The sequence below is a fragment of the Poecilia latipinna genome, unplaced genomic scaffold, assembly GCF_001443285.1.
Source record: "Poecilia latipinna isolate Pla-1442-1.1 unplaced genomic scaffold, P_latipinna-1.0 Scaffold12, whole genome shotgun sequence".
In the NCBI taxonomy this organism is placed as follows: domain Eukaryota; kingdom Metazoa; phylum Chordata; class Actinopteri; order Cyprinodontiformes; family Poeciliidae; genus Poecilia; species Poecilia latipinna.
This window is the reverse complement of record NW_015112628.1, coordinates 178,967-202,603: the sequence shown is the minus strand read 5'-3', so window position 1 is coordinate 202,603 and position 23,637 is coordinate 178,967. Positions and strand designations below refer to the sequence as shown.

The 23,637-nt window shown below is 40.2% G+C and overlaps 4 protein-coding genes across 4 annotated transcripts; 3 read left to right on the top strand and 1 right to left on the bottom strand.

The window, feature by feature from the left end:
* LOC106946311 (microfibril-associated glycoprotein 4-like) lies at positions 1–2,943 on the top strand. The gene is made up of 6 exons (XM_015030549.1): positions 1–301; positions 494–637; positions 799–837; positions 1,459–1,555; positions 1,844–2,011; positions 2,603–2,943. The coding sequence occupies exons 1-6, from the start codon at positions 296–298 to the stop codon at positions 2,866–2,868; spliced, it is 720 nt and encodes a 239-aa protein (XP_014886035.1). The 5' UTR covers positions 1–295; the 3' UTR covers positions 2,869–2,943.
* A 1,847-nt stretch (positions 2,944–4,790) lies between these two features.
* Positions 4,791–8,185, top strand: LOC106946333 (microfibril-associated glycoprotein 4-like). The gene is made up of 6 exons (XM_015030600.1): positions 4,791–5,033; positions 5,226–5,369; positions 5,559–5,597; positions 6,929–7,025; positions 7,313–7,480; positions 7,863–8,185. Exons 1-6 carry the CDS (start codon positions 5,028–5,030, stop codon positions 8,117–8,119), a joined length of 711 nt encoding a protein of 236 aa, XP_014886086.1. The 5' UTR covers positions 4,791–5,027; the 3' UTR covers positions 8,120–8,185.
* A 2,405-nt stretch (positions 8,186–10,590) lies between these two features.
* On the top strand, positions 10,591–13,867 carry LOC106946268 (complement factor H-related protein 1-like). Its single transcript, XM_015030485.1, has 9 exons — positions 10,591–10,730; positions 10,806–10,997; positions 11,076–11,237; positions 11,323–11,511; positions 12,301–12,351; positions 12,565–12,726; positions 12,809–12,973; positions 13,510–13,535; positions 13,685–13,867. Exons 1-9 carry the CDS (start codon positions 10,673–10,675, stop codon positions 13,694–13,696), a joined length of 1,017 nt encoding a protein of 338 aa, XP_014885971.1. The 5' UTR covers positions 10,591–10,672; the 3' UTR covers positions 13,697–13,867.
* A 1,103-nt stretch (positions 13,868–14,970) lies between these two features.
* zbtb41 (zinc finger and BTB domain containing 41) lies at positions 14,971–22,860 on the bottom strand. Its single transcript, XM_015030399.1, has 11 exons — positions 22,546–22,860; positions 18,947–20,125; positions 18,595–18,802; positions 17,948–18,017; positions 17,637–17,784; positions 17,384–17,513; positions 16,771–16,866; positions 16,526–16,632; positions 16,307–16,412; positions 16,109–16,197; positions 14,971–16,009 (listed from the first exon to the last, which is right to left on the bottom strand). Exons 2-11 carry the CDS (start codon positions 20,088–20,090, stop codon positions 15,372–15,374), a joined length of 2,736 nt encoding a protein of 911 aa, XP_014885885.1. The 5' UTR covers positions 20,091–20,125; positions 22,546–22,860; the 3' UTR covers positions 14,971–15,371.
* Between the last annotated feature and the right edge of the window lie 777 nt (positions 22,861–23,637).

Below are 23,637 nucleotides of genomic sequence, written 5' to 3'. Positions count from 1 at the left end.
TGTGGTTCAATAAACGGTTTTAATCCGTCCATCAGGTGGTGTTTTTTTGTTTTCAGACCTCAGTCATCATTCACCATCAGCCTCAAGTCCACAGCTGTGAAGGACTCATGTTTCCACCCGTCCAGTCTGAATGTTATCGGTGACCAGCAGCAGCTGCTCGGTCATTTATTAATCTGTTGGTGATAAAAGCAGGTGAGAACCCTCAGACTGTCATCAGATTCCTGCGGCAGAACTCAGAAAAACTCCAGCTAACATACATCACAGTTCACATCCCAGCAGCAGCTCAACTCTGGCTATGAAGGTGAGCTCAGCACGGTCAACTCTGAATGTTCCTTGGTAGTGACGGGTCATGAAGCTGAAACATTCTCTGGAGACACGAGGTTCTCTCAGGAAATGTTCTCTGCTTTACTTTGGAGCTTCATGATACGAACTTCAGGAAGAAATATTCGGTAAACGTTGGGAAACGGAGACGTAACGTGCTCCTCTGCTGCAGCTGCTGTCAGCTCTTCTCCTCCTGCTGGTTCCTCTGTTGGCCAGCAGTCAGATTTTGGACTGCAACGACGTTTATCTTCAGAATCCCAGCAGGCCCAGTGGAGTTTACACCACCTATCCCACCGGATCCACATCAGGTATCCAGGTACATTCACACCTGTTGGAATTATAAACTCACCATTCTTAATATTCCCAGAAACCTGTTCATGTTAATCAATTTCCCATCCATCAAATAGTCCAAACTACATTCAGACACCAGACCAGCATCAACCAGTCAAGCTGAGATTTCAGTTTGTGTGTCTGCAGGTTTACTGTGACATGGACTCACATGGAGGAAGATGGACCGTGAGTATCTGAACTCAGATCATACTCTGGTTTATCTGTCAAATAAAAACACTTCATGTTCTTTAGGTGACCAAGATTTCACTTCCATAAAAAAGTTATTTGATGCTTACACAGAGAAATGATCCTTAAGTTTTAGTCACCCATAATCTGGTTATCTTTGGCATAGCAATAGAAAGCAGTGCTGTGCTTCCTAGGAATAGAACAGGCAGGAAATACAAAGAAAACAGCACAGGTCCAAGAATCAAGCCCTGTGGAACCTCTGTTATGATCTGAACCACCGCAGTGTTAATGATGCTCCCAGTGGGGTAAATAGGTAGTGATTGTAACAGTTAAAATGATGATATAGATGCAATTTTAAAACTGTTAGGAGTGTAGATTCTGTGCTCTGAAGTCATTTAAAACCTCTAGTCTGGCACTTTCATCCAAACAGGCTTTCAGTCAGCTTGGAGGAATTTTCGACAAAATGAGAACTTGGAGAGAAATCAAGTTAAAATTTGATGTTTCAAACTGAGACCTATAGTGGTACAGCATCCCAGAATCCTCTCATTGTTGAATCCATCAGTCCTCACTGATGGATTCAACAATGTGTTCAGTTGGTTCATCACCTTTTCTTCCCACCAGGTGTTCCAGAGAAGGATGGACGGCACGGTAAACTTCTACAGGAACTGGAATGACTACAAGTTGGGCTTTGGGAACGCCGATGGAGAGTACTGGCTTGGTGAGAACCAAACTGGAAACACTGACTGACTGTGAACCGGAAAACACACTACAGCGGCTAGCAGATCCTCACAGTAAAGGTTTTTCTTGTCAGTCAGAAGAAGCTAATTCTATCTCAGTAAGTCAAAGATAATCCAATGAGCTCCAGAGGCAGGGAGGCGTAAAAACACCTCAATTATGTTTTAAATTAAAACAGTATAAGACATGATGTTTTGACCTGAAATGCTGCTTATAAGAAAGAACAACAATGAATTGAAGAACAGCCAGAACTTTGTAACTCTTCTTCCAGGTCTGGAGAACATCTACTCCCTCACTCAGAAGAAACCGTATGAGCTGGTAGTGGACATGGAGGACTTTGAAGGAAACAAGGTGTATGCTCGCTACACCTCATTCAGTGTGGGTCCCGAGTCCGATGGGTATCGTCTAAACGTGGGTGGTTTCATCAATGGAGGAGCAGGTGGGTTTCAGAACCAGCTGTGAGTCAGTAAGTCACAAACATGTAACAGTGAGGAGAAGTAAGTTCAGAGAGACCTCAGGAAAACTTAAATAACAATAAGCTTAATCTTTACTGAAACTTCATACCTGCAGTGCAAGATTATACTTTCTAGGTTGAGCTATGTTGTACTTTTGACCTAAATAAGTTCAGGTTTCAATTATCTTCACTTCAGTCATCAGCAGATGTGTCATCCATCAGCTTAAGGAACTGGTCCTAACTTTTACCCATGAGTGTAAACTATAAACCAAATCTCTATATGGAAACCGAGTTCCTATTTAATGCCTTCATTTGTTTCTCTATGAGCCCAATGCTTTTAGATCTTGGATCTATGCAGCTCTGTTTTATAAGATCTGTATATTGGTCTTGTTTATCTATGGACCCAAGTTTGCTGATAAAGTTTGACTTATTTGTAGCTTCTCTCCTACAAATGAGGACAAATACCTTGGTACCCTAGGTAACCAGCTACCTTTTCAGCATATTCACGTAGTAGATAAAAGTTATTAAAACCACTAGATAAAAAACAATGTCTTTGATTTAAATATTTTTCTGCAGGAAACTCTCTGGGACAATTCAATGGAAATAACTGGCAAACCTTTGACCATTACCAGCACGCCGGGCCCGAAAACTGTGCAAGGCTTTTTCTGGGAGCCTTCTGGTACTGGAGGTGCTACTATGGAAACCCAAACGGGGTCTACATCTGGGGCGCTAATGGATCTAACTATGAGGTTGGAGTAATCTGGTACCACTGGAAGGCCCAGTACAATCAGCCCGACTATTCTCTGAAGGCCATCAGCATGAAGATCCGCCCTGTTCAGTAAATCAGCAGCTCAGAACTCCAACAGGAAGCTGTCACATCCAACATGAATATTTGACAATAAAGGCTGAACAGATCATTTCTTATGTGTTCTCTTTGTGTCCAAACTCCCTGAAGATGTTTACCTTCTCATTTAAAAATCTCTACTGGATAAAAACACAACACAGAAAGTATAAAACTTAAGACAATATTTATTAATACTAATGACTTTTAGTACCACCCTTCCTTTTGCTCAATATGAATAAATCTCAGATCATGTTTTACTAGATCTAACTCATCTCCCTGTCTTCAATAGAACCACTCAGAGATTACAAAACTACTTTATCATTATTACAAGAAGGGAAATGTCACTATTCAGTACCTAATAGTTATACTACTGTAATAAAACAAAACATTTTCATAAGAAAGTATTTTCTACTGATTCCTCTGCATTTTTATAAAACTTGACTTCCACTGAAGAAAAATTCAAAGTCAGTTAGCAGATGTGATTAACACACATTCAGTAACTCATTATCTTAAATAAGGAGATGTTCTGTTAATTGTGACAAGTTTCATTTCAGGTGGCAAGACATTTGTTTGCGGGGGCACAGGCCCCTTTTGCCCGGCAAATCCAGAGAATCAACTCATTTAAAGTTAAAACTCAGTTTCACACAAATACAAAGACACTAGCATAAATGTTTGGTAGATGAACTTCATCTTTCAAGGTCGCCATCAAGCTACTTTTCTATTAGCAGCTCCACATATCGTTTACATTACCAGCAGACATGAAAACATTCCTTTATCTAGACTTTTTCTATTCTTCCTCTTTCTTTTCTCTGTGCCTGAAGGATAAGTCCTTTATTACGACATTGTTTTGCTAACTTATCTTCGGACTTTTGGATGCGCTCTGCAGTGATGTCTGACTTGCTATGGCCACCAGGGAGCTCCCAGGTGGCCTCCTTTCTGCCTGTATAAAGAATGATTTCTACATGATCAAACATATATTATTGTTTTATTTTTGTTAATCACAACTTTATGATGAAATTGTGTGTTTTTGTTAATATAATCACATAGAAATAAAAAAAGCTGCTCCACTTAGCAGCCCTAAGCAGCTGCTTAGATTGCTTATGCCTTGGGCCTGACACCCTGCAGAGAAGCAGACATTTCTGAATCTGTACCTGCACCTGTTTTTCATGACACAAATGGATAATGATGGGAGAATCAGCCAATGAGGATGGAGTAAACGTCCCACCTCTAAAGGTATGGGATATGGGACAGATGTTGAACCAAGCTGCTGAGCTACAAATATCCCAAAAACATATTTAGTAAGTCGATAACCCTCCCACGGTCTTAGCTGTCACTCAGGAGGAGCGTGGCAAAAGTCACGGTGACACATCGGGGAAGCGGCGGGGTTGTACCGTCAGAGAGTCAATTCCCAAAACCACTCGCACAAAAAAATACCTTGTAAAAACAAAAAACACACAATGCGACCATGCCAGATTGTCCACAGAATGAAAAACTTGTGGAGTCCAAATGACTCCATATTTTAACACTGTTAAAGAAATTAATAATTGTTAATTATTGTTATAATTGTAATCTGAGGAGGTTTAATCTCAATGCATGGTTGACTGCAGCTGCAGGGCACCTGCAAGGGACTTAAAAAGCAAAAAATAAAAATACAAAAACTCTAGAATACAGGGCTCAGTAAAAGAAAGATTACAGTCATGAAACTTATGAACATTATAACAAAAAACACAGAAATATGTGGCATGGAATGATTTTTTTTGTGTGCTGGCAGCTCGCATGTGCACACAGGAAGCAGACAATGAGGGGAAGTGCCAACCTTCAGTGTAAACCATCAAGAAATGATTTCAGAATGAACTCACTTCTCTGACTTTTTAAACGGTTTTAATCCGTCCATCAGGTGGTGTTTTTTTGTTTTCAGACCTCAGTCATCATTCACCATCAGCCTCAAGTCCACAGCTGTGAAGGACTCATGTTTCCACCCGTCCAGTCTGAATGTTATCGGTGACCAGCAGCAGCTGCTCGGTCATTTATTAATCTGTTGGTGATAAAAGCAGGTGAGAACCCTCAGACTGTCATCAGATTCCTGCGGCAGAACTCAGAAAAACTCCAGCTAACATACATCACAGTTCACATCCCAGCAGCAGCTCAACTCTGGCTATGAAGGTGAGCTCAGCACGGTCAACTCTGAATGTTCCTTGGTAGTGACGGGTCATGAAGCTGAAACATTCTCTGGAGACACGAGGTTCTCTCAGGAAATGTTCTCTGCTTTACTTTGGAGCTTCATGATACGAACTTCAGGAAGAAATATTCGGTAAACGTTGTGAAACGGAGACGTAACGTGTTCCTCTGCTGCAGCTGCTGTCAGCTCTTCTCCTCCTGCTGGTTCCTCTGTTGGCCAGCAGTCAGATTTTGGACTGCAACGACGTTTATCTTCAGAATCCCAGCAGGCCCAGTGGAGTTTACACCATCTATCCCATCGGATCCACATCTGGTGTCCAGGTACATTCACACCTGTTGGAATTACAGACTCATTCTTGTCTAACGTGAAAACTGGGAAAATATTTCACAATATTCCCAGAAACCTGTTCATGTTAATCAATTTCCCATCCATCAAATAGTCCAAACTACATTCAGACACCAGACCAGCATCAACCAGTCAAGCTGAGATTTCAGTTTGTGTGTCTGCAGGTTTACTGTGACATGGACTCACATGGAGGAAGATGGACCGTGAGTATCTGAACTCAGATCATACTCTGGTTTATCTGTCAAATAAAAACTCTTCATGCTTTTATATGGCAGATAAACGTTTTTGAGCTTTTATTTTTATTAATAATGAGACTGAATTTGGGCCATAAGATTCATGTTATGCAGCACAGATTTAAAAGTTTTATCAGGATTTTTTGGTGCTATTTTGAAAACGATAAAAGTAACGATGTGAACTATTTATCACTTTTTTAGGTAACTATTGCTGTGACTTCATGACGCAGCAATAACAGCCCCACAAACACAGATACTCTCAAAAAATATTTGTAATATTTGTAATATGTTTCTTTAGGACATCAGTCACATAAAGAAGATTTATATCATTAAAATCCACACAATAACTGTATTTAATCATATTTTCAAATGTCTTGATATGAAGTTATACGCCTTTATTGAACCAACAATGGAGAAAAATGGTAAAAAAAAATAATCCCACAAACAAGGGCAGTTTTGGGGCATTTTAAACATCATAATTGGATCTGATTCTGACAACGATAAATCAAAAGCTTGTCATTATAAGAAATTTATCACAATAATTGATAAGCGATGCAATAATTGCCCACCCCTACTTTTAACACAGCTCAGAGAAAACCAAACGAGAACGCACCATGTAAGTTATTAATTTAGAATATATTTATTCTAGTCTTAATAGAGAAGTATATAGTTTACAATCTAAACTTGAGTTCACTGCGTAATCAATGTTAGGCTGCCTGGACGTTGTCACCCCATCTGCTTTGTTCTCTAACCTCATGTTATTTATTTCTTTATTTTAATTTTTGCCTCATTTGGGTTTAGGCTGCACCACCGTGGCAGACCGTTTTAACATAGAAATTGTTTCATCTGACTGTAATTGCATTCCAGATATATAAGAATAAAGTTTGACTAGACTTGACTACATTTGAATCCTTAATGTAATCCACTAATTTCAAATATCTGCATTTACATTCTGACTCACAAGAAAAATTATTCAAGACAACATTGTGACGGTTCAAAATTCTTTTCAAGATTTCTCAGTTGGTGTTACTGGATTCCAAATTAACACATCTCAAACATTAATATGACCAGTCAAAACTACATTTTTAGATATATGAATTAACATATTGCATGCAGGGCCTCTTGAGCTGCCACTGAAGCAATCGCCTGCATCATTTTGGGGATCCTGCACAAATTGTCAGACAATGTCACGTAGCAGAAAGAGCTCAGCAGGCGAAGCATGACATGTGGTGAATGCAAACTCCTTGAACTGGAAGACTGCTTCAGAAGTTTAATGGTTAATCACATTTTCTTCCCACCAGGTGTTCCAGAGGAGGATGGATGGCTCAGTTAGCTTCTACAGGAAATGGAATGACTACAAGTTGGGCTTTGGGAATCCCGCTGGAGAGTACTGGCTTGGTGAGAACCAAACTGGAAACACTGACCGTAGTCGCAGCCGGTTCAAGTCCCGGCCTGATGGCTTTAGTTGCATGTCTGCCCCAGCTCTCATTTCCCATTTTCCTGTCAATTCACTGCCAAATTAAGGCCACTCGAGTCAATAAACCTAAAAAAAAAGAAGTAGTTATATTTTAAATGAAAATACAATGTGAGACATCCTGTTCTCACCTGAAGAGGAGCTCATAAACAGCAACAACGCTGAAATGTGTTAAAAAGACAAAAACTGAACTTTGTAACTCTTCTTTCAGGACTGGAAAGACTCCACAACTTAATCCGTCAGAAACCGTATGAGCTGGTAGTGGACATGGAGGACTTTGAAGGAAACAAGGCATACGCTCATTACACCTCGTTCAGTGTGGGTCCTGAGTGGGAAGGATATCCTCTGTACGTGGCCGGTTTCATCGATGGAGGAGCAGGTGGGTTTCAGAACAAGCTGAGTCAGGAAGTCACAAACATGTAGCAGTGAGGAGAAGAAACTACAGAGAGAGCTCAGGAAAACCTAAATGACTGGTTCCAAACTTCATATGAAGGCCATGTGAAGCTTGGAGGTTTATAGTTGGTGATGTCTTCACACTATGTGCTTCAGCATGTTTTCTATTATCCTGTTAGATTTTATGTTTTTATGCAATGATGATATGGATTGGATTCTGCTAATAAAGCTTGACTGATTTGTTGTTGCTTTCTTGTCTTGGTGTTCCAGGTAAGCAGTTACCGTTTTAGTATATTCAGACAGATGAAGGTTATGAAACCCCCTTGATAAACAATGTATTTGTCTTTAACTTCCATATTTTCCTGCAGGAGACACCCTGACATATCTCCATTTTCATAAATTTGCTACTTTTGACTATTATCAACACATTGGGTCGGAAAACTGTCCAAAACATTTTCTGGGAGCTTTCTGGTTCGGCCCGACATGCCAGTATGGAAACCCAAACGGAGTCTACACCTGGGGCAGTGAAGGGACTCGATTTGAGGTTGGAGTAATCTGGGACAGCTGGAAGGGCAGTATGTATTCTCTCAAGGCCATCAGCATGAAGATTCGCCCTACTGAGTAAATCAGCAGCTCAAACATCCAGCACTATATCCAACATGAATGTTTGGCAATAAAGTCTAAACAGATCGTCTCTTGTGTGTTCTCTTCTAATTTAAAAACTCTAGTGGACAAAACACAACACAAAAACCTCAGTGGGTATATAACACGTACTTATGATAGGCACTGTAAGTTGTTAACTGGTTTCTAGTACAACTCGTTTTTGTGTCCATCATGAAAAACTGTCAGATCGTGTGTTGTAGTTTACGTGACCAAACTCTCTCAGTTTTAAAGGGATCCATGATTAGTTGCAACAATTCACTTTACTTGAGAATATTTATTTTAGATGTAAAAACAATATACTAATAATACTGTAGACTGTTTAGTTTTTATAGAATGTAAAAAAAACATATTGTCACACGAACGTCGCCTTGTTGTTCACGCTGCAATGCATTCTGGGTAAATGACATCTATTGGTCAAACTGCGCTAGCTCCATCCGGCCAAAACAGCAATGAGCAACGTCATTAAGCCTTTTCAAATTGAACCGGAGCGGACTGAAACCAATCAGAATGTAGAAAACACAAGAGGTGATGAAGGTGAGGAGGACCAAACAGAGGAAGAGGAGAGAATTGGCCGTAGGAGCTGCTGGTGTTTTGCTGCTGCTGCTGCTACACTTACTTTTGGTCAGACTGTGTGATCCAGTAAGTCATTCTATAGCTGTGTCCAGTTCGGTAATAGTTATTTATGGTCCAGTCTTGGTCCAGTAGGGTGAGTGGTTTCATATTCAGTACCGGAGGAAGTATAACTCGGTTAGCTTCCAGCTCCACCTGTCTCAGCATGGCATTTATTTTTTTGCTCGTTGAAGCAACGATCACCTGTTAGAGCCTTTGTCAATTTTGCTCATACAAATGACTTGTGGAGAGAAATGTTGAGGGCACAAGTGTAGGTCCTTCAGAAGTTGTTTGGCTCTTGCTCTCTCCCACTGCGCTCTTCTTTTTTTATGTGGCAAATTATCCAGATTCACCTCTCTGTTTGTTTGTTTGTTTGTTTGTTTGTTTGTTTGTTTACATTACAGCCAACAGTGACACCGTGTGGCATTATCTAAAATTACTCCGGTCAAACGCAATATGATAAACAACTACTCAGGTAAAGTTAACCTTCCTTTTTTTGGTTTGTTTTTTGCACTACAAATCACCAAAGGTTTTGTGGAGATTTCTAAAAGGCCAGACAGCTTAATGTTCAACCTGTTGGCGCCCCCAAGTGGTCAGAAAATGTTTAGTTTAATTAATCTGCTCTTGTTACAATAAAGCTGACAGGAAATATATAAAAACTATAAAACTGTCAATTTCATGTGAAGTGGCTGTGAATAAAATAATCGGTGAAAACAGCTGTTTGATGTTTTAAAGTGTTTTTTTATACATAAACTTTTTTTTCCGCCTCCCCCCCACCCACCCTTTAAGTTAAAACAATCTCTATTATAGTAAAATGTTAACTCCAGCATAATTTTCAACCATAAAATTAACAATGACGGTGCCTTCAAACTGTGACGGAAAAAAAAAAATGTTTTATCCATAATTTTATGACAGAATTCTGGCAACCAGGTCTGCTGGTGTTTACATTTTGTTTTGTTTCTTACAGTGTAGCAGATTAATTAATGTAATAATGAGGTCATTACTATGGTATTTGAAAGTAATTTGAGGTCAATTTCCAAATTCTGCAAATGAATGTATTTCATATTGTACTTGATCCAGACAGATCCTTGATGTCTGTCCTTGGATACATTTCCTATCATTTCCTCACTGCCAGCCTGATGAAGTGAGAACAAACAACCTGCTGTGCTACACTCAACCTGCAGACAATTAATGAAACTGGTGTGTATGTACAAGTCTTCATTTTTTTCCCTCAGACTTATGATGTTCAGTGTGTGGGATCATTCGAACCTCCAGATCTGTCAAACACTCAAAGGACGGGCATGAAGCCTGTAAAATATTGAATGTCGAGGAGAAAATAATTGGAAAAACTTTGTGTTGACTGGGTGCAGTATTTGTAAAACGTAGAGAACCACTGGTGTAACCCGTACAAGTTTGATGAGATCATGCAAAGGAGTTAATACTCAAAGATGAATCTCTACTGAACCAGTTTATTGACATTATGCTCTGGTGTTTCGTAAGGCTGGTATTTTATCCCACCGTGCTGGAAAATCACCGTCAAACCTGGACAGTAAACAGATATTTTAGCACATTGTTTTCAAAATTGTATTACTTTATGATTTTTTTTTTATTTTATCCAACAGACCAGGTAAATAACTAATAATAATAATCATCATCTTTATTGTCATCATAGAAATCATGCAGTGAAATTATTTGTGTGTATGTTCCCTTTCTCTTACTTCATCACCAAAATGTCCCAACTTGCACAATTTGTATTGACAGCCCCGCAGCAGCAGCTCGATGCAATGTTGACTTTTTCCTTCACTTCTTATCTCTCTACGGGAAAAGCCTTAATTATTAACAGGCATCTGATCTGAACAAGGCTCCTAACTCTGCAGTCTAAGGCTGTGATTTGATTCCTGACAACATGTGGCTGACGGGTCTGAGATTTGCTCTCCTGGTTTGGATTCCTGGAGTGCTGCATGGTAAGAGACGTTCGTTTATTAGGGAAGAAGCTGCTGCCGCTGACGTTATCTCTGACAGGTTTCTGTCTGTTTCAGCTGTGAACGAAGAGGAACCGTGCAGCGCTCCCGACCTGAAAAACGGTTATTTTCTCCCGGTGCAAGAGTCTTATGCTCATGGCTCACATGTAACATACAGCTGTGATACGGGATACAAAACCACAGAGGAGGGATGGTGGGCGACTATCGTATGTCAAGATGGCGACTGGTCCGATAAACCGGAGTGTGTTGGTGAGGTTTTTTTTTTTAAATTATGTTTAAAAAAAAAAAAAAAAAGTTTGTATGTTTATATTTTTTTCTGTTCCCCAGTGGAGACAGTCTGCCTTCCTCCGGTAATTCCAAACGGCAAATTCAAGCGAAACCTAAACGGTTCGTTAGAAATAAACTGCAACGCAGGATATTCGCTAAACGGCCAGGATAACATCGTGGAGTGCCACAGTGGGACGTGGTCCGCGGTGCCGTTCTGCCAGAGTAAGTCCTGAACCCGTTGGCTAAAAAAAACAAAAAAACAAAACGCCTTTTTCCGTTCCGACTGACTGTCTCAGTTTATCCACAGAACACCCCAAGGCGTGCGACCAGCCACCAGCTGTCCCCAATGCGGTCATTATTCAGACATACCAGGAGGTGTTTGATGCTTATTCCACAGTGACGTATCAGTGCAGAGATGGATTTCTCACACAGGACAGAGAGTCCACAACAACTGTCTCTTGTGAGGCTGGAAACTGGTTCGGAACTCCACGTTGCAGTAAGTGGTCATTGTGTTGAGACGCACTACGTTGCCAAAGGTATTAATTTGTCTGGATTCACACACATGAACTTCAGTGACATCCCGTTTTTCATCAGCTTAAGGTTTAATATGATGTTGGCTAGCCCTCTGTAGCGCTTCATCTCTTCTGGAAAGACTTTTCACAGAGTTTATGAGTGTGATTATTGGAATTTTTGATCATTCTGTCAGAAGTGCATGGGGGTGTGGGTCTTGCGTTTATGCTGCCCCTCACAATATGCCACCCTGGGCTGTTGCCCATGTCGCCCATATCAATAACCGCCACCGCTTATTGGCTACGTAACTTACCAGGCGATTATAATGTCCACAACATATAAACATTGATATTTCAAAATAAAAGCATGCAATGTAAATAAATGTTTTGGTATTTTGACAATTCTGTATGGTAAGGTTGTTCAGAAAAACAACAAAAACAAAAAACAAAACACAGTAAAGACAGAACAAAGATTTGCATGTTAAGAAAAACATCTGTGGGTGATGTCATTTGTTATGATATTTATTGTGTTATTTCATTCAGTCACATGTAGTCCTGCGTGTCAACAAGTAACTATTTTAAATCAGGTTGTAATACCACTGTCCTTCATTTTGCACTTCGCATTTACTTTAAATATTCAAAGTAAGTTGTGTACGCTAAAGAGAAAATTTCAAAGTAGAAAAAAAAATCTGCATGAAATGAATATTTTATGTTTTATTCAACACTATGAGAGAACGAACAAATGTGAAAACCTCCCTCTGCTCTGTTTGTTCCAGCTCGTCCTGCCAGATCCGGATCCACGGACACTCAGACTACTTTTGTATCCAGTAAATAAGCACATTGATTTCTTCATTTATATTGCATGTATTTATCTAGAATGTAACCAAAATATCCATGTAAGTAATTCACACACATTTCTTATGAGCATGCAACATACAAAGCTGAGCCAGACAGAGGGTTTTGTTGATTGTGTGAGAGGATGTGTTAAACTAAGGAACTCGACTTTAACAGTTTTATGAAACTTTATTCTTCCTTTTCAGTCGATCATTGTGGAGAGATCCCTCATGTTCCAAACGGACTTCCTGTGCAACAGGACCAACGTTATGTGAAATACAAGTGTCAGAACTTTTACAAGTTAGTGGGTCCTGAAACAGTGGTATGTCACAGAGGTGGGAGGTGGTCCGAAGTCCCCAAATGTAAAGGTAAACGGAAAACAATACTGAAACTTTCATTTAAAAAAAAAGACATAAAGAAAAGTGTTTTCTTCTTTTCCTTTTTTTGCAGAGGACTTCTGTCTTCTGAACACTGCAGAATATCCTGATCTGATAAATACTGGCAATACATTTATCAGAAATGGGGAAACAGAATACCCGAAATGTGTTGATAGATGGACGTTTAATCATTACGCTGTGGTCCGGTGCATTGGAGGGAGACTCAGTGTATCCACATGTAAGTATCAGTGTAAGCAGCAGTTAGATTGTTAGAACACTGGAGCAGACAGACCAACAAGTCATTAACATCTCTTACAGTTTGCAGTTTACACATCATTGTGTTTGCTTATTGCCTGTCACATTTTTACAACTGCGTATTATGGCCATTGTAGACAAAAAAAAGGAGTACATTTCTGCCAAAAAAAACTTCCAAAAAATCCTAGTTGTGTTGCAGTTGTGTACCACATAAAATCCCAATTATAGTGTTATAGTTATCGTGTGACAAAATATGGAAACCTTCATGAGTATGAATACTTTTGCAAGCCAGTGAATGTTTACATGTTCAACACATCAGAATTGAAGGACTGGTTCATTGAAAGGCCTCTGCAGGGACTTTAGCAGTTAACTCAGCAAAATTTCAGCAGGGAAACAGCTAAAACATGCAGGACACTGACTCAGCAGGGCTAAAGTTGGCCACAGCTGAAGCAGACATTGAAATAACAAAGGATAGAAATTCAAATGTATTTTTTATTTTTGTTTTTTTCTCTTTTTCAGGTTGCTCCTGGTCCATGATAAGATTGGTGAGTATTCGTTTGTTACTTAAAGATGTTTTTGCTCTTAATATTTCAGGCATTTCAAAGTACCCCTGTTAAAATTGTGTTATTTTTGTGTATTTATATGTATAAACATCTAAAGCAGTTATTTTTTAAAATGTCTTCACTGTAACCAGAATGCATGCTGAGGTACCACTGGGAAAAGATCTGGCTTCCCTGGGCTGAGCTGATGGACTGAGAACAAACGGAAACATGAACCCATTTGAAACAACTTGAGACTGAATGTGTTGCTAACGGCCAGCCTGGATATTCATTCTGTTTTAGCATACCAATAAAGTTCAGTCTTTTATGGTTATGTTCGTCTATGTCTGCATTTAAAGTTAGAAGGCAAAAAAAGCCCCCAGATTTGTAAAAATCAACAAAGAAGTCACTCTGTTATCCAAACCAGGTTACTGTGGCACTTCAACAAACTCATTTGTATTACAAATATGCACAAGTCTTCGTCAATATTTCGCTAATGTAAAAAAAAAAAAAAAAAAAGCAAAACAAACAAAAAACATAATTTCAAAGTTGTGGTCTTTCCATTAAATAAGAACTTAAACTACAATCACACAAGACTAAGCTTGTAAATGCAATAAATGATTAACAATAACTGCAGAAACGAATGTAAACAGTTCAGAGGAGACGTTGGGTATTGGAAAGTCTTGCCATTTATACTTTGGAGTGGCTGCGTATGCAAAGTTTTGGGGAAATTATTGTAGTCCACGATTTTACAGAACACGATTCAACACGACACAACTTTTTACTAAGTGTGCGAAACTGGGAGAGCTCCGGTGGAGCCTGCTGCACGCTGTCAGAAAAGAAAAAAAAAACAAGCCATCATACTCCTATTACTTTTCGACATCATCTTCGTCGTTTTCCACCAGCAGTAATATCCGGCTGTTGTTCATGTAACTCGTGCGACTGGGAAAAAGTGTTTCCGTTGCAGTTTTTTGTAATACATCTATTTTGATACGGCTGAAAATCGACCTCCTTCTACACAGACTCCTTCTTCGTAAATCACAAGTTTTTTTTCTAAATTGGTGTGTTTCCATTAAGCAAATTTATTTTCGTAATTTCAATTTGCACAGTTCTACAGTTAATGGAAACACAGTTATTCTCTTATTCTAACCTTTACACAATTCAGCAGGAATGTCCATGGCATCGCTGTTTCTATATAGAGCGATGACATGCAATGAAATATAGAGCTATATTTATATATATAAATATAGAGACATTTCTACTTGTAAACAATACATATTGCACGTAACATAATACTGTCGCTCGTCAAAAAATAAGAGTTGTCCACAGGTTTTGATCTTTAATGGTGTTGTTTTATAATAAATTTTACTTTAATGGCTTTCATTTCATTTGAAAAAAAAAAAAGAAAATGGATAAATACCAAAAAAAAAAAAAAAAATTCTACGGTTAAAAATGACAAAATTGCCTGTTTGCTTTGATTGTTCATGATGCAAATTAAAATTGTAATTATTTGTAAAGACCAGCTGTTAGGTTTTATTCAGCTAGTATTATAAGGATAAATCAGTCCAGTCCTGCACCCAACCAGATGAGAACGTACCATTTGTTTAACTGAATTAAGTTCATCCATCATTAGTTTAGCTGCTAAAAACACTTGTTTAAGTTTTAAATGTCATCAAATGAAATCTTCTAACCTGTTAAAAATTATACTGATATAAATTATATAAAAGATTAGATAGAATAGTAAAGAATAAGTCGATGCGTTTACATCTGTCTTTGGGTGTTACTTTTGAATCAAACCGGGTTGGGTGCCGTTCATATAGTTTTTGTCCTAAATCTGCACATTCATCGGTGAGTGTGATCAGAGTTGGAGATGGTTTGAACAGAGGAAGCAGAGTCCAGGCCCAGCAGCGTCCCCAGGTACGACTGCTCTCGAGGGTCCAGCATCTGATCGGGCCTTACAGGATGGATGATGTTGGCCGGCTGAGGGGTCAGGGTGTACTTCTCTAAGAAAGCCAGATCTGTTGCTGCCTGGTAGCCGGGGTTCTGCTGCTCCTGCTGCTGGCCCTGAGCCTGAACGTTTACCACGCTGTGGGTCTGAGACGAGAGAGAGGCGGCCCGGTGGGGGTGAAGGTCTCCCGGACCTCCTGCTGCCATGGGGACAGGGACTAAAGTGACGGGGATGCAGACGGTGGCCGGGTTGGAGGCGCTTCGCGGGGCCAACTTGGGGTCAGAGTGGTACGTCTTTGAGGTTTCCTCAAAGGGAGTAGGGGCGGCTTTGTCCTGGCTGGGGGGCGGCTCGGTGAACCTGGCGCTGTGCACGTGGTCCACGTGGTACTTCAGCTTGTCTTTTCTCTTGAAGGTGGCGCTGCAGTGGGGGCAGTTAAAGGGACGGGCGTCTGAGTGAATCACCATGTGCTTCGTTAAGGTCTTCTTGATTCGAAAAGTCTGATGGCACTCAGGGCATCTGTGGGGTTTCTCACCTGCGGATCAAAGACCATCCACGCATTTAAAGAGCAGAAAGTGTTTCAAGTGTCCTGCCAATCTGTAGTTTTTAAATTCAAGCCAAAGTCACGATTTACCTGAGTGAGTCCTGAAGTGCATCTCCAAACTGGACTTTCCTTTAAACTCTTTCTTGCAAACCTCACATTGATGCACAGCAGTTTTATATCTGAGAGAAAAAAATAATACAGACAGAAGCATAAATCAAACCTTCAGGGCAAAGAGAGGAAGAGTGACATACTAGTACAAAACATAAATCTGTGATATGGATGATGTACTTCTGCCAAACTTTCTCTCCTAAATGAACACTTTTATAGTGGACAGTTAGATGATCGTGGCGCCTGAAGCACTTCCCACATTCTTCACACTGGTGTGCTTTCTCACCTAAAAACAAACACAGACTGCACTGAACTCACCATCAGAGAGAAATGAGAACCAAAGGTCTGGGTGGACAAGACAAAAGCTGAATTAAGGCCTGCCGCCTCTTAAACACTTACCAGAGTGTATTTTCTGATGCTTGGTCAGGTGATCGTGGCGTATGAAGGTTTTCCCACACTGGTCACATTCGTAGCGCTTGTCATCATGGTGGACTCTGAGGTGAAGCCTTTGCAAATACAAACAGCCGATTTCTTTTTTGTTTTGTTTTTATCACCAGAACCAGCCATACTGAAAGTCTGAAGTGTTTGTGATCAAGGAGGAGATGTGGTTTTCTAAAAAAACAACAAAAAAAAAAACCTCTCACCTGTAGGAGCTGCTGTGACGGAAACTTTGCCCACAAATGCTGCAGAGATGAGGTTTTTCTCCACTGTGGATACGCAAGTGTTCCCTCAATGTCGTCCTGAAGGGAGACAGAATAAATAAATTATGGCTTCGCTATTTTGTTCAGATTACAACCACAAACTGGAGCATATCATTTTGGGATTTTATGCGATACACCAACAAAGTGGTGCAAAAATTGCAAACTAAAAGAAAAATGGGGGCAACTTTTGTTTGTGCATTTGGAGTCGGACCCCCTTTTCCTCTGACACCACTAAGTAAAATCAATCGCAGCCAATTTGGTTTCAATTGTCAAAAGACATCTAACATAATTAAGCTAAATGACAAACGGGTGGGGCTTCTGAAGGCGATACATTATTTACAAGTGTGCTTTTAAAAGGGGGGGGTGAATATTAATGCAAGCACAAGCATTTTTTTAATGGATAAAGAAATCAATGCATTCTTTTTCTTCATCTTCACATTTAAAACTGCAGTTGCTGGTATAAATAAAAAGGAATGTTGATTATAAATGTAAATGCAAAAAAAAAAAAGCTTTTTATGGCTTTTATGCTCGGGGAGAATCTGAGGTGAAACTGTACCTTTCCCTCACTGATTTCCCACAAACAAAGCAGGTCCACTTTCTCTTGCCTCCATGTGTGCACTCTATGTGCCTCTTCTTGTTGCCGGTGTCGTTGAACTGACGTCCACAGATCTCACAGGGAAACGGACCTGCACGTTGGAGAAAATAAAAAAATCTAATTAAATAAAAAACATCTTCTACACCATTTTTTTTTAACATAGATTGTAAAGATTTTGACCAGCAAAAGCAGAGGGCGTTCTGATGTATCTCACCCAAGTGATATTTCTCTTGGTGCTTCAGCCTTGCAAACCTGGACTTGAAGTACTCGTCACAGAATGAGCATTTAAAGGGCCGGTCCTGGGTGTGCAGGATCATGTGCTCCTGCAGGTGAGGCCTGCGGCTGAACGTCTTCGAACAAATCTGTTGGACGATGTACGGGTAATTAAGATTCTGAATTTCATGCAGTGTAAGATTCGATTACGATCTGCTTTACTCATCCAGATCGGTGTGCGCCAACATGTGAATGATTTGGAAAATTTACAAATTTACTTCTAGACGTGTTAAGTTACTAGCTGGTTCTTACTGCACATTTCCAGCCTTCGCTCTTCTTTTTCCTTGCAGCAAAAAACTCCTGTGTGTGATCGGGATGAAACCTAGAACAACAGGGAAACATAGTGAAAGCGGAGAGGGTTCGGGTGGACCATGTGCTTCTTGCTTGGTCATGTGACAGTCAGAGTGATGCAGTGCAGGATTATGGAGATTTGACTGAAATATAGAATCTGTCAGCAGTGTTTTTTTCCCCCACGTTATCGAGAGGGTAGAAAAATATAATATCAGTAAATATTAGATGTCATCCATAACAACAATGTTAATGTCAGACATCGATATTTGCCCAAACTTTCATGTAGGTGCATCCCTTGTTTACATATCACTTAAACTCAACATATGGAAAAACTCATCTTGCCATATCTGACTACATTTTACATAAATCAGAATCAGACACGTTGGCTATGTCTGGGTGCACAAACAAGGAATTTGACTGTGGTTTCAAAGTCAAGTAACTTTCAAAACAAAGTTTCAAAGTTACTTGAATATCATACCATATCTTTTGGCATGATGACTGAACAGAAGTAGGAGCATTGTGTTGAGACAGACCGCCACAAACCCCCAAAAGATCTCTGTAAAACCAAATGACTACAGGTCGATCGACCGGACAGGCTTGTGTTTTACCTTCTGACGTGCTTGGCCAGAGTTTTCTTGCTGGCATGGAGTTTGTTGCAGAAGGGACACTTGTGCTCCTTCTTTGGAATAGGAGCATCTCCTGCATGCTTCTTCTTGTGCACCGTCAGGTTGGACTTGGTGGAGTAGCACTGGAGGCATATGTCACACTGGAAAGGCTTCTCTCCCGTGTGGACTCGGGTGTGACTCTCGTATTTCCCTACAAGTCCAGAGAAGGGAAATCAAGCCATAGATTCTTTCAGGCGATTATTGATTGTCACCAAGATGACAAGAGACACAGAAACTCAAATCTACATGCTAAAGACATGAGGAACATTATAAATCCGACTCCGAGGGAACCAACCTGCACGATCGAAAGTCTTCTCACATTTGGGACACTTGAGAGTCTTTTTGCTGGATGTTTGGATGATAACTGGAGCCAAACCTTCAGGATACTCTGGACTCTGGTTAGTGCTTGCTATTGGAGGCATGTGAACTTCCCGATCTTGCCCGGATGGGGCCTCCATTTTGTCAGTGTGCGAACCTTCCTCTAAAGCCGCCCTGTCATTTCCAGAAGCCTCACAAATGTTCTTCTGCGAAACAGCACCCATGCTACCGTCTTGCTCGTCGTCCTCGGTGTCCTCCTCCATCACGTCATCACCGTGAGATGCTTTGGGGGTCTCTTTCATGACCCGATTAACCTCCAAAATACCGTCCACTTTCTGTTCATCTGGTCTCCCTGGTGATTCAGCTCTTTGTTGCTCTGTAGGACTGCTGATACAGTACTTTCCATTGTCTTTCTTATGTTTAGAGGGTGTTTTTCTTGTACAAGCTGATCTCCGTGTGATACCACTTTTCGGACATGTTTTCACCTCCCTACCTGAAGCTGGATTAGTACTCTCAGCAACTCTGTGCTGCAGGGAAATTTTGCTGTTTAGGGTGCTCTGGACCTCCATGCCCACCCCAGCAGCATCACAGGAGGGAATTTCTATCTCAGTTTCCCTCATCTCTCCCTGGGAAGAGGTAGCTTTCCCGTCCTCACACAAGAGCTTTAATATGTCCATCATATCCAAGAACCTGGCTGCTTCAGCTAGAGCTGGGAGGTCCGTCTCTGCAACGACACACTCTGATGTGTACAGGAGGCCGAGGAGATGCTGGAAAACTGAATCCTCCACGTGGTCCAGAGTGACGTGAGTCATTGTACCCGAGCTCTTGGAGAGCTCTGCATGAAAGTAGCTGCTCCCGTGGGCTAGGACGGCTTTGTGGGCTCTATAAACCGTCCCACCCACCAACACGGACACATCGCAGAACCTCTGCCGGGTCCGGTCCTCGTTCAAAAAGGCAAGGAGGTTGTCACTGTGTTGTGACATAGTGAGGCGTCTGAGAGGAAGGGACGAATCCTGGACTGTTTTGGAGTTCAATGGGACACTGCACTCCTCTGCAGCGGATGAGTTTGTCACCAACCTCCCGCGCTTTGGAAGAACCATGCTGTTGGGCTTTTTCTTCATTATGGAGATGAATGTCGGGGTACAATTGATCAGTGCTGTAAAACACAACAAATACAATGAAACCGGACATTGGAGTTGATCACAGAGTTTAGTTCTGATGACTTTGACCAAAGCTGGACAGAGGCATAACATAAATTAAGTTGCTGCTAAGGACTCCTAAGCCAACAGGAGGCACCATGAGTCTCTGACATCTCTCAAAGAGAATAGACCTCAAGACGTCTTATTTGAGATCGAGTGGGTCAGGAAAGCTTCAATTTAAACTTGCAGTGACTTTTTCATACCAGATTGATGCATTTGTTGATTTGAATCAGTAAATGTGTCACTTGTAATCATACAACCAAAATTCTTTATGATTATGCTAACAGAACCATTGTACTGACTTAGTTATTTCTACAGCTTTTGTGTGTGCTTTGGTCACAAATAAAACAAATATAACGGTTTAAATCTTGACGGTGAGTTGAACAGTCTTCTGAAGTAAGCCGTCTCTAGTAGCTGGGCACCATTATTATAATGAGATCTGAAAACAGTTATGTTTCAAAGCTGCTAAAATTTTCTGTCACAGTTTGTACAATTACTGTATGTCTAATGAGATGTCAGACAAAATTAGTGAGTTTTTTTCTGCCATTTGTACCATAGAGTAACAGAGCGCTGCCCATCCCCACATATTGTTACGCTCTGTTGGTCAGCGGCTGAAAGAGGGCTACACTGGTTTTCTCTTCATTACAAGAAAGAACATTTTCACTGTTTCATTACAAAGAACAGGGAGTCATGGTGTAAAAACTAAAATCAGATGGTCTGAATAATTATACAGAAAGCATAAGTTTGTTAAAGTCTAGATTTAAAACTGTGAGGTGTGACATACAAAGAAACTGCACCTTGAAATCTACAGCTGTATTCAGCCAATTTCTATATGTCTTTAATGTATTGCAATAAATCTTAAAAAAGTAAAGGTTTTCGATAACATTATTACTGGAGGTAAACCAGTCAATTACCAGTGTTCAGAATCAGCTAACTTTCCTGTAATTTGCTATGTATGTAATACAATATTTTTTTTCTTTCCACTAGTAACAAAATGTATCAAAGCTTTGAGCATTTACAGCAGGGGTCCCCAAACTTTTTCCTGCGAGGGCCACATAGCTGTTCCTTTTTCTGGTCGGGGGCCTGTCTTATTTTTTGGAGAAAGAAACCTTAGAAAATTCTTGTGGACGGGGGGCAGAGGGGGGGGACGAGGAGACATTCGCGCTTTTAGATAGATTTTTACCCAGAATGCAAATGGAAAAAACCGTGAGTGAAACAGTGACTGGGACTGACTGGTATGTATTCCATTGAGGGAAAGTTAGTTTCACATCTGCTCAAGAGCCCCCTGGTGGTTGAAGAAAAATCCACATATAAACCGGAAAATACAATATATGAAAAAAAAAAACACTGAATGCTCTCTGGTATGAGGAGGCGGGCCGGATCCGGTATTGTTCAGGGGGCCGGACCAAATGACGTGGCGGGCCGGATCCGGCCCGCGGGCCGTAGTTTGGGGACCCCTGATTTACAGTCTGTAAATGTCCAAACATGTATTTTGTTGGAGGTTCTTAAAGACCTGGTAAAGGTAAGGGGCATACGCTCTGATGAATAGATAGACAGTGTTTTATTTCCTTCATTTTAGAATACAAAGCTATAACTTGCATTAAAAATACATTTTTAAATTTTACAGTTATTAGACAAAGAAAAATCTGAATCAGCAAATCAGCAAAGCCTTATCTAGCCATTTCTAATTCCTGTAACAATGTGTCTATTTGGCTAGGAATATCTTCGTGTACATAATGTGACATTTTGGCAGTTTTTGCTCATAAGGTACTTACCAAGACACAATTATTATATCATTCTCTAGTTAATTTTCTGACAATTTTCTTCTATTTTAGTTCACTGAGGGCTCTCTAATTATTAGGTATCATGTGTTGGGCTACAATGTGATGTTTGCTGCTATTTAATGGCTTTGCTGATCACCTAAATCAAATTTCGCTTTGGACCCAGACAAATGTGGTCAGGGTATTAAAAGCTTTGACACAATTCCTAAAAGGTAGGTTACTTAAGTAAAACAGTGCTGATAACAACAGCAAAAGTGTAACATTGTGGCCAAGTTTAAATAAAATGTAACAACAGCTTAATAATGTTGCGTAGTAACAACGTATCATGGACGCTTGTTACATTGTTTGAGTTATTTCTTGCCGGCAGCCTCGCAGAACGAAGCGCAACCGACAGTCAGCGTAGTTAAGTCAGCTTAATTCTCGGCAATAATAACGGTTGTGTGTTTACAATTCCCCCTCCACCTCAAGGACCCCCCTAACATTATATTGTCAGTGAGACGGGCGGGCCCCCCTCCGAGGAGAGCGTCGACAAACGACCTTTATCGTTAACTTAATGAACTCACATTGTTATTGGGACGTATTAATAATATTCTTACCAAATACGGGTGAGAGGCCTCCATATTGCCGTTTTTAGCGCAAAGGAGTAATAATGGAAAATAAATAGAGGGCATAATAATTTCCCGACCCTCTCGCTGAAACGCCCCACCAGAAATGTCGGACGCCGAAACAAAGCGCTCCCCCATTGGCTGGTGCGGCTATTGTCCTTCTGTCCAGACGTAAAGTTACGTGAAGCTCAAAGAAACGCCTTAATACCATATGACAACACTGAGTCCGTTCCTGTAGTTAACATGTTACGCGATTACTGACAAGCTCAACTGTGCTGACATTTGGAAAGCTTCCGTGGTCACAAAAGAATCATGGGTAATGTAGTCTGAAGGATATCAGACTAGTTGAAGTTATGCTGCCTTCCGTTTGCCTCGGAAATTTGAATTGTGACGCCACGCCCATGTATATACTGTTTTCCATCTAAATAAAAGGTTTTTGAATGATCCTCCATATTTCTCCAAGCTTTATATCACCACCCCTTATGTTAAATAATGAGTTAACTGTGGTAAAATTGTTGGTTCATTTTCAGTAACTAAATTCAGATTGGTCAGTGCAAAAAACTTAGATGATATTATAAATGTCAATTTCTTATTCAGAATTTTTTCCTCTTCTTCCCTGAGAAGAATAATTAATGTTGGATATTCATCCATCCATCCATCCATACATCCATCCATCTAGGACAGGTGGTCGATTTATTGCAGGGCCACACAAATTAATTATTAAATATTAGTATTACAACTAAGAAAATTGTCTGAACGGCCTTTCTTTAAACTCATGAGAGTAATAAACGTTGCTAAATATTTCTTTTAGTTTTAATCACTCCTAGTAAAATTTTGATAGGTAATTTCTTATTCAGAAAACATTCTCTTTATCAATGGAATAGAAATATGACCTGAGAGTTTTCCTTACATGTAGTTCTTGATGACATTAATAACATGTTCCTGGAAGTTTTTTTATAACCTTTGTCTGACATATACAGCTTAAGTATCGATCTTTATGATAAACGCACAAAATCTTGTGTATTAAAACAAGGACTTTGTGGTGCTTTCGGACCACAACTTTGAAATCCAGTCAGCGTCACT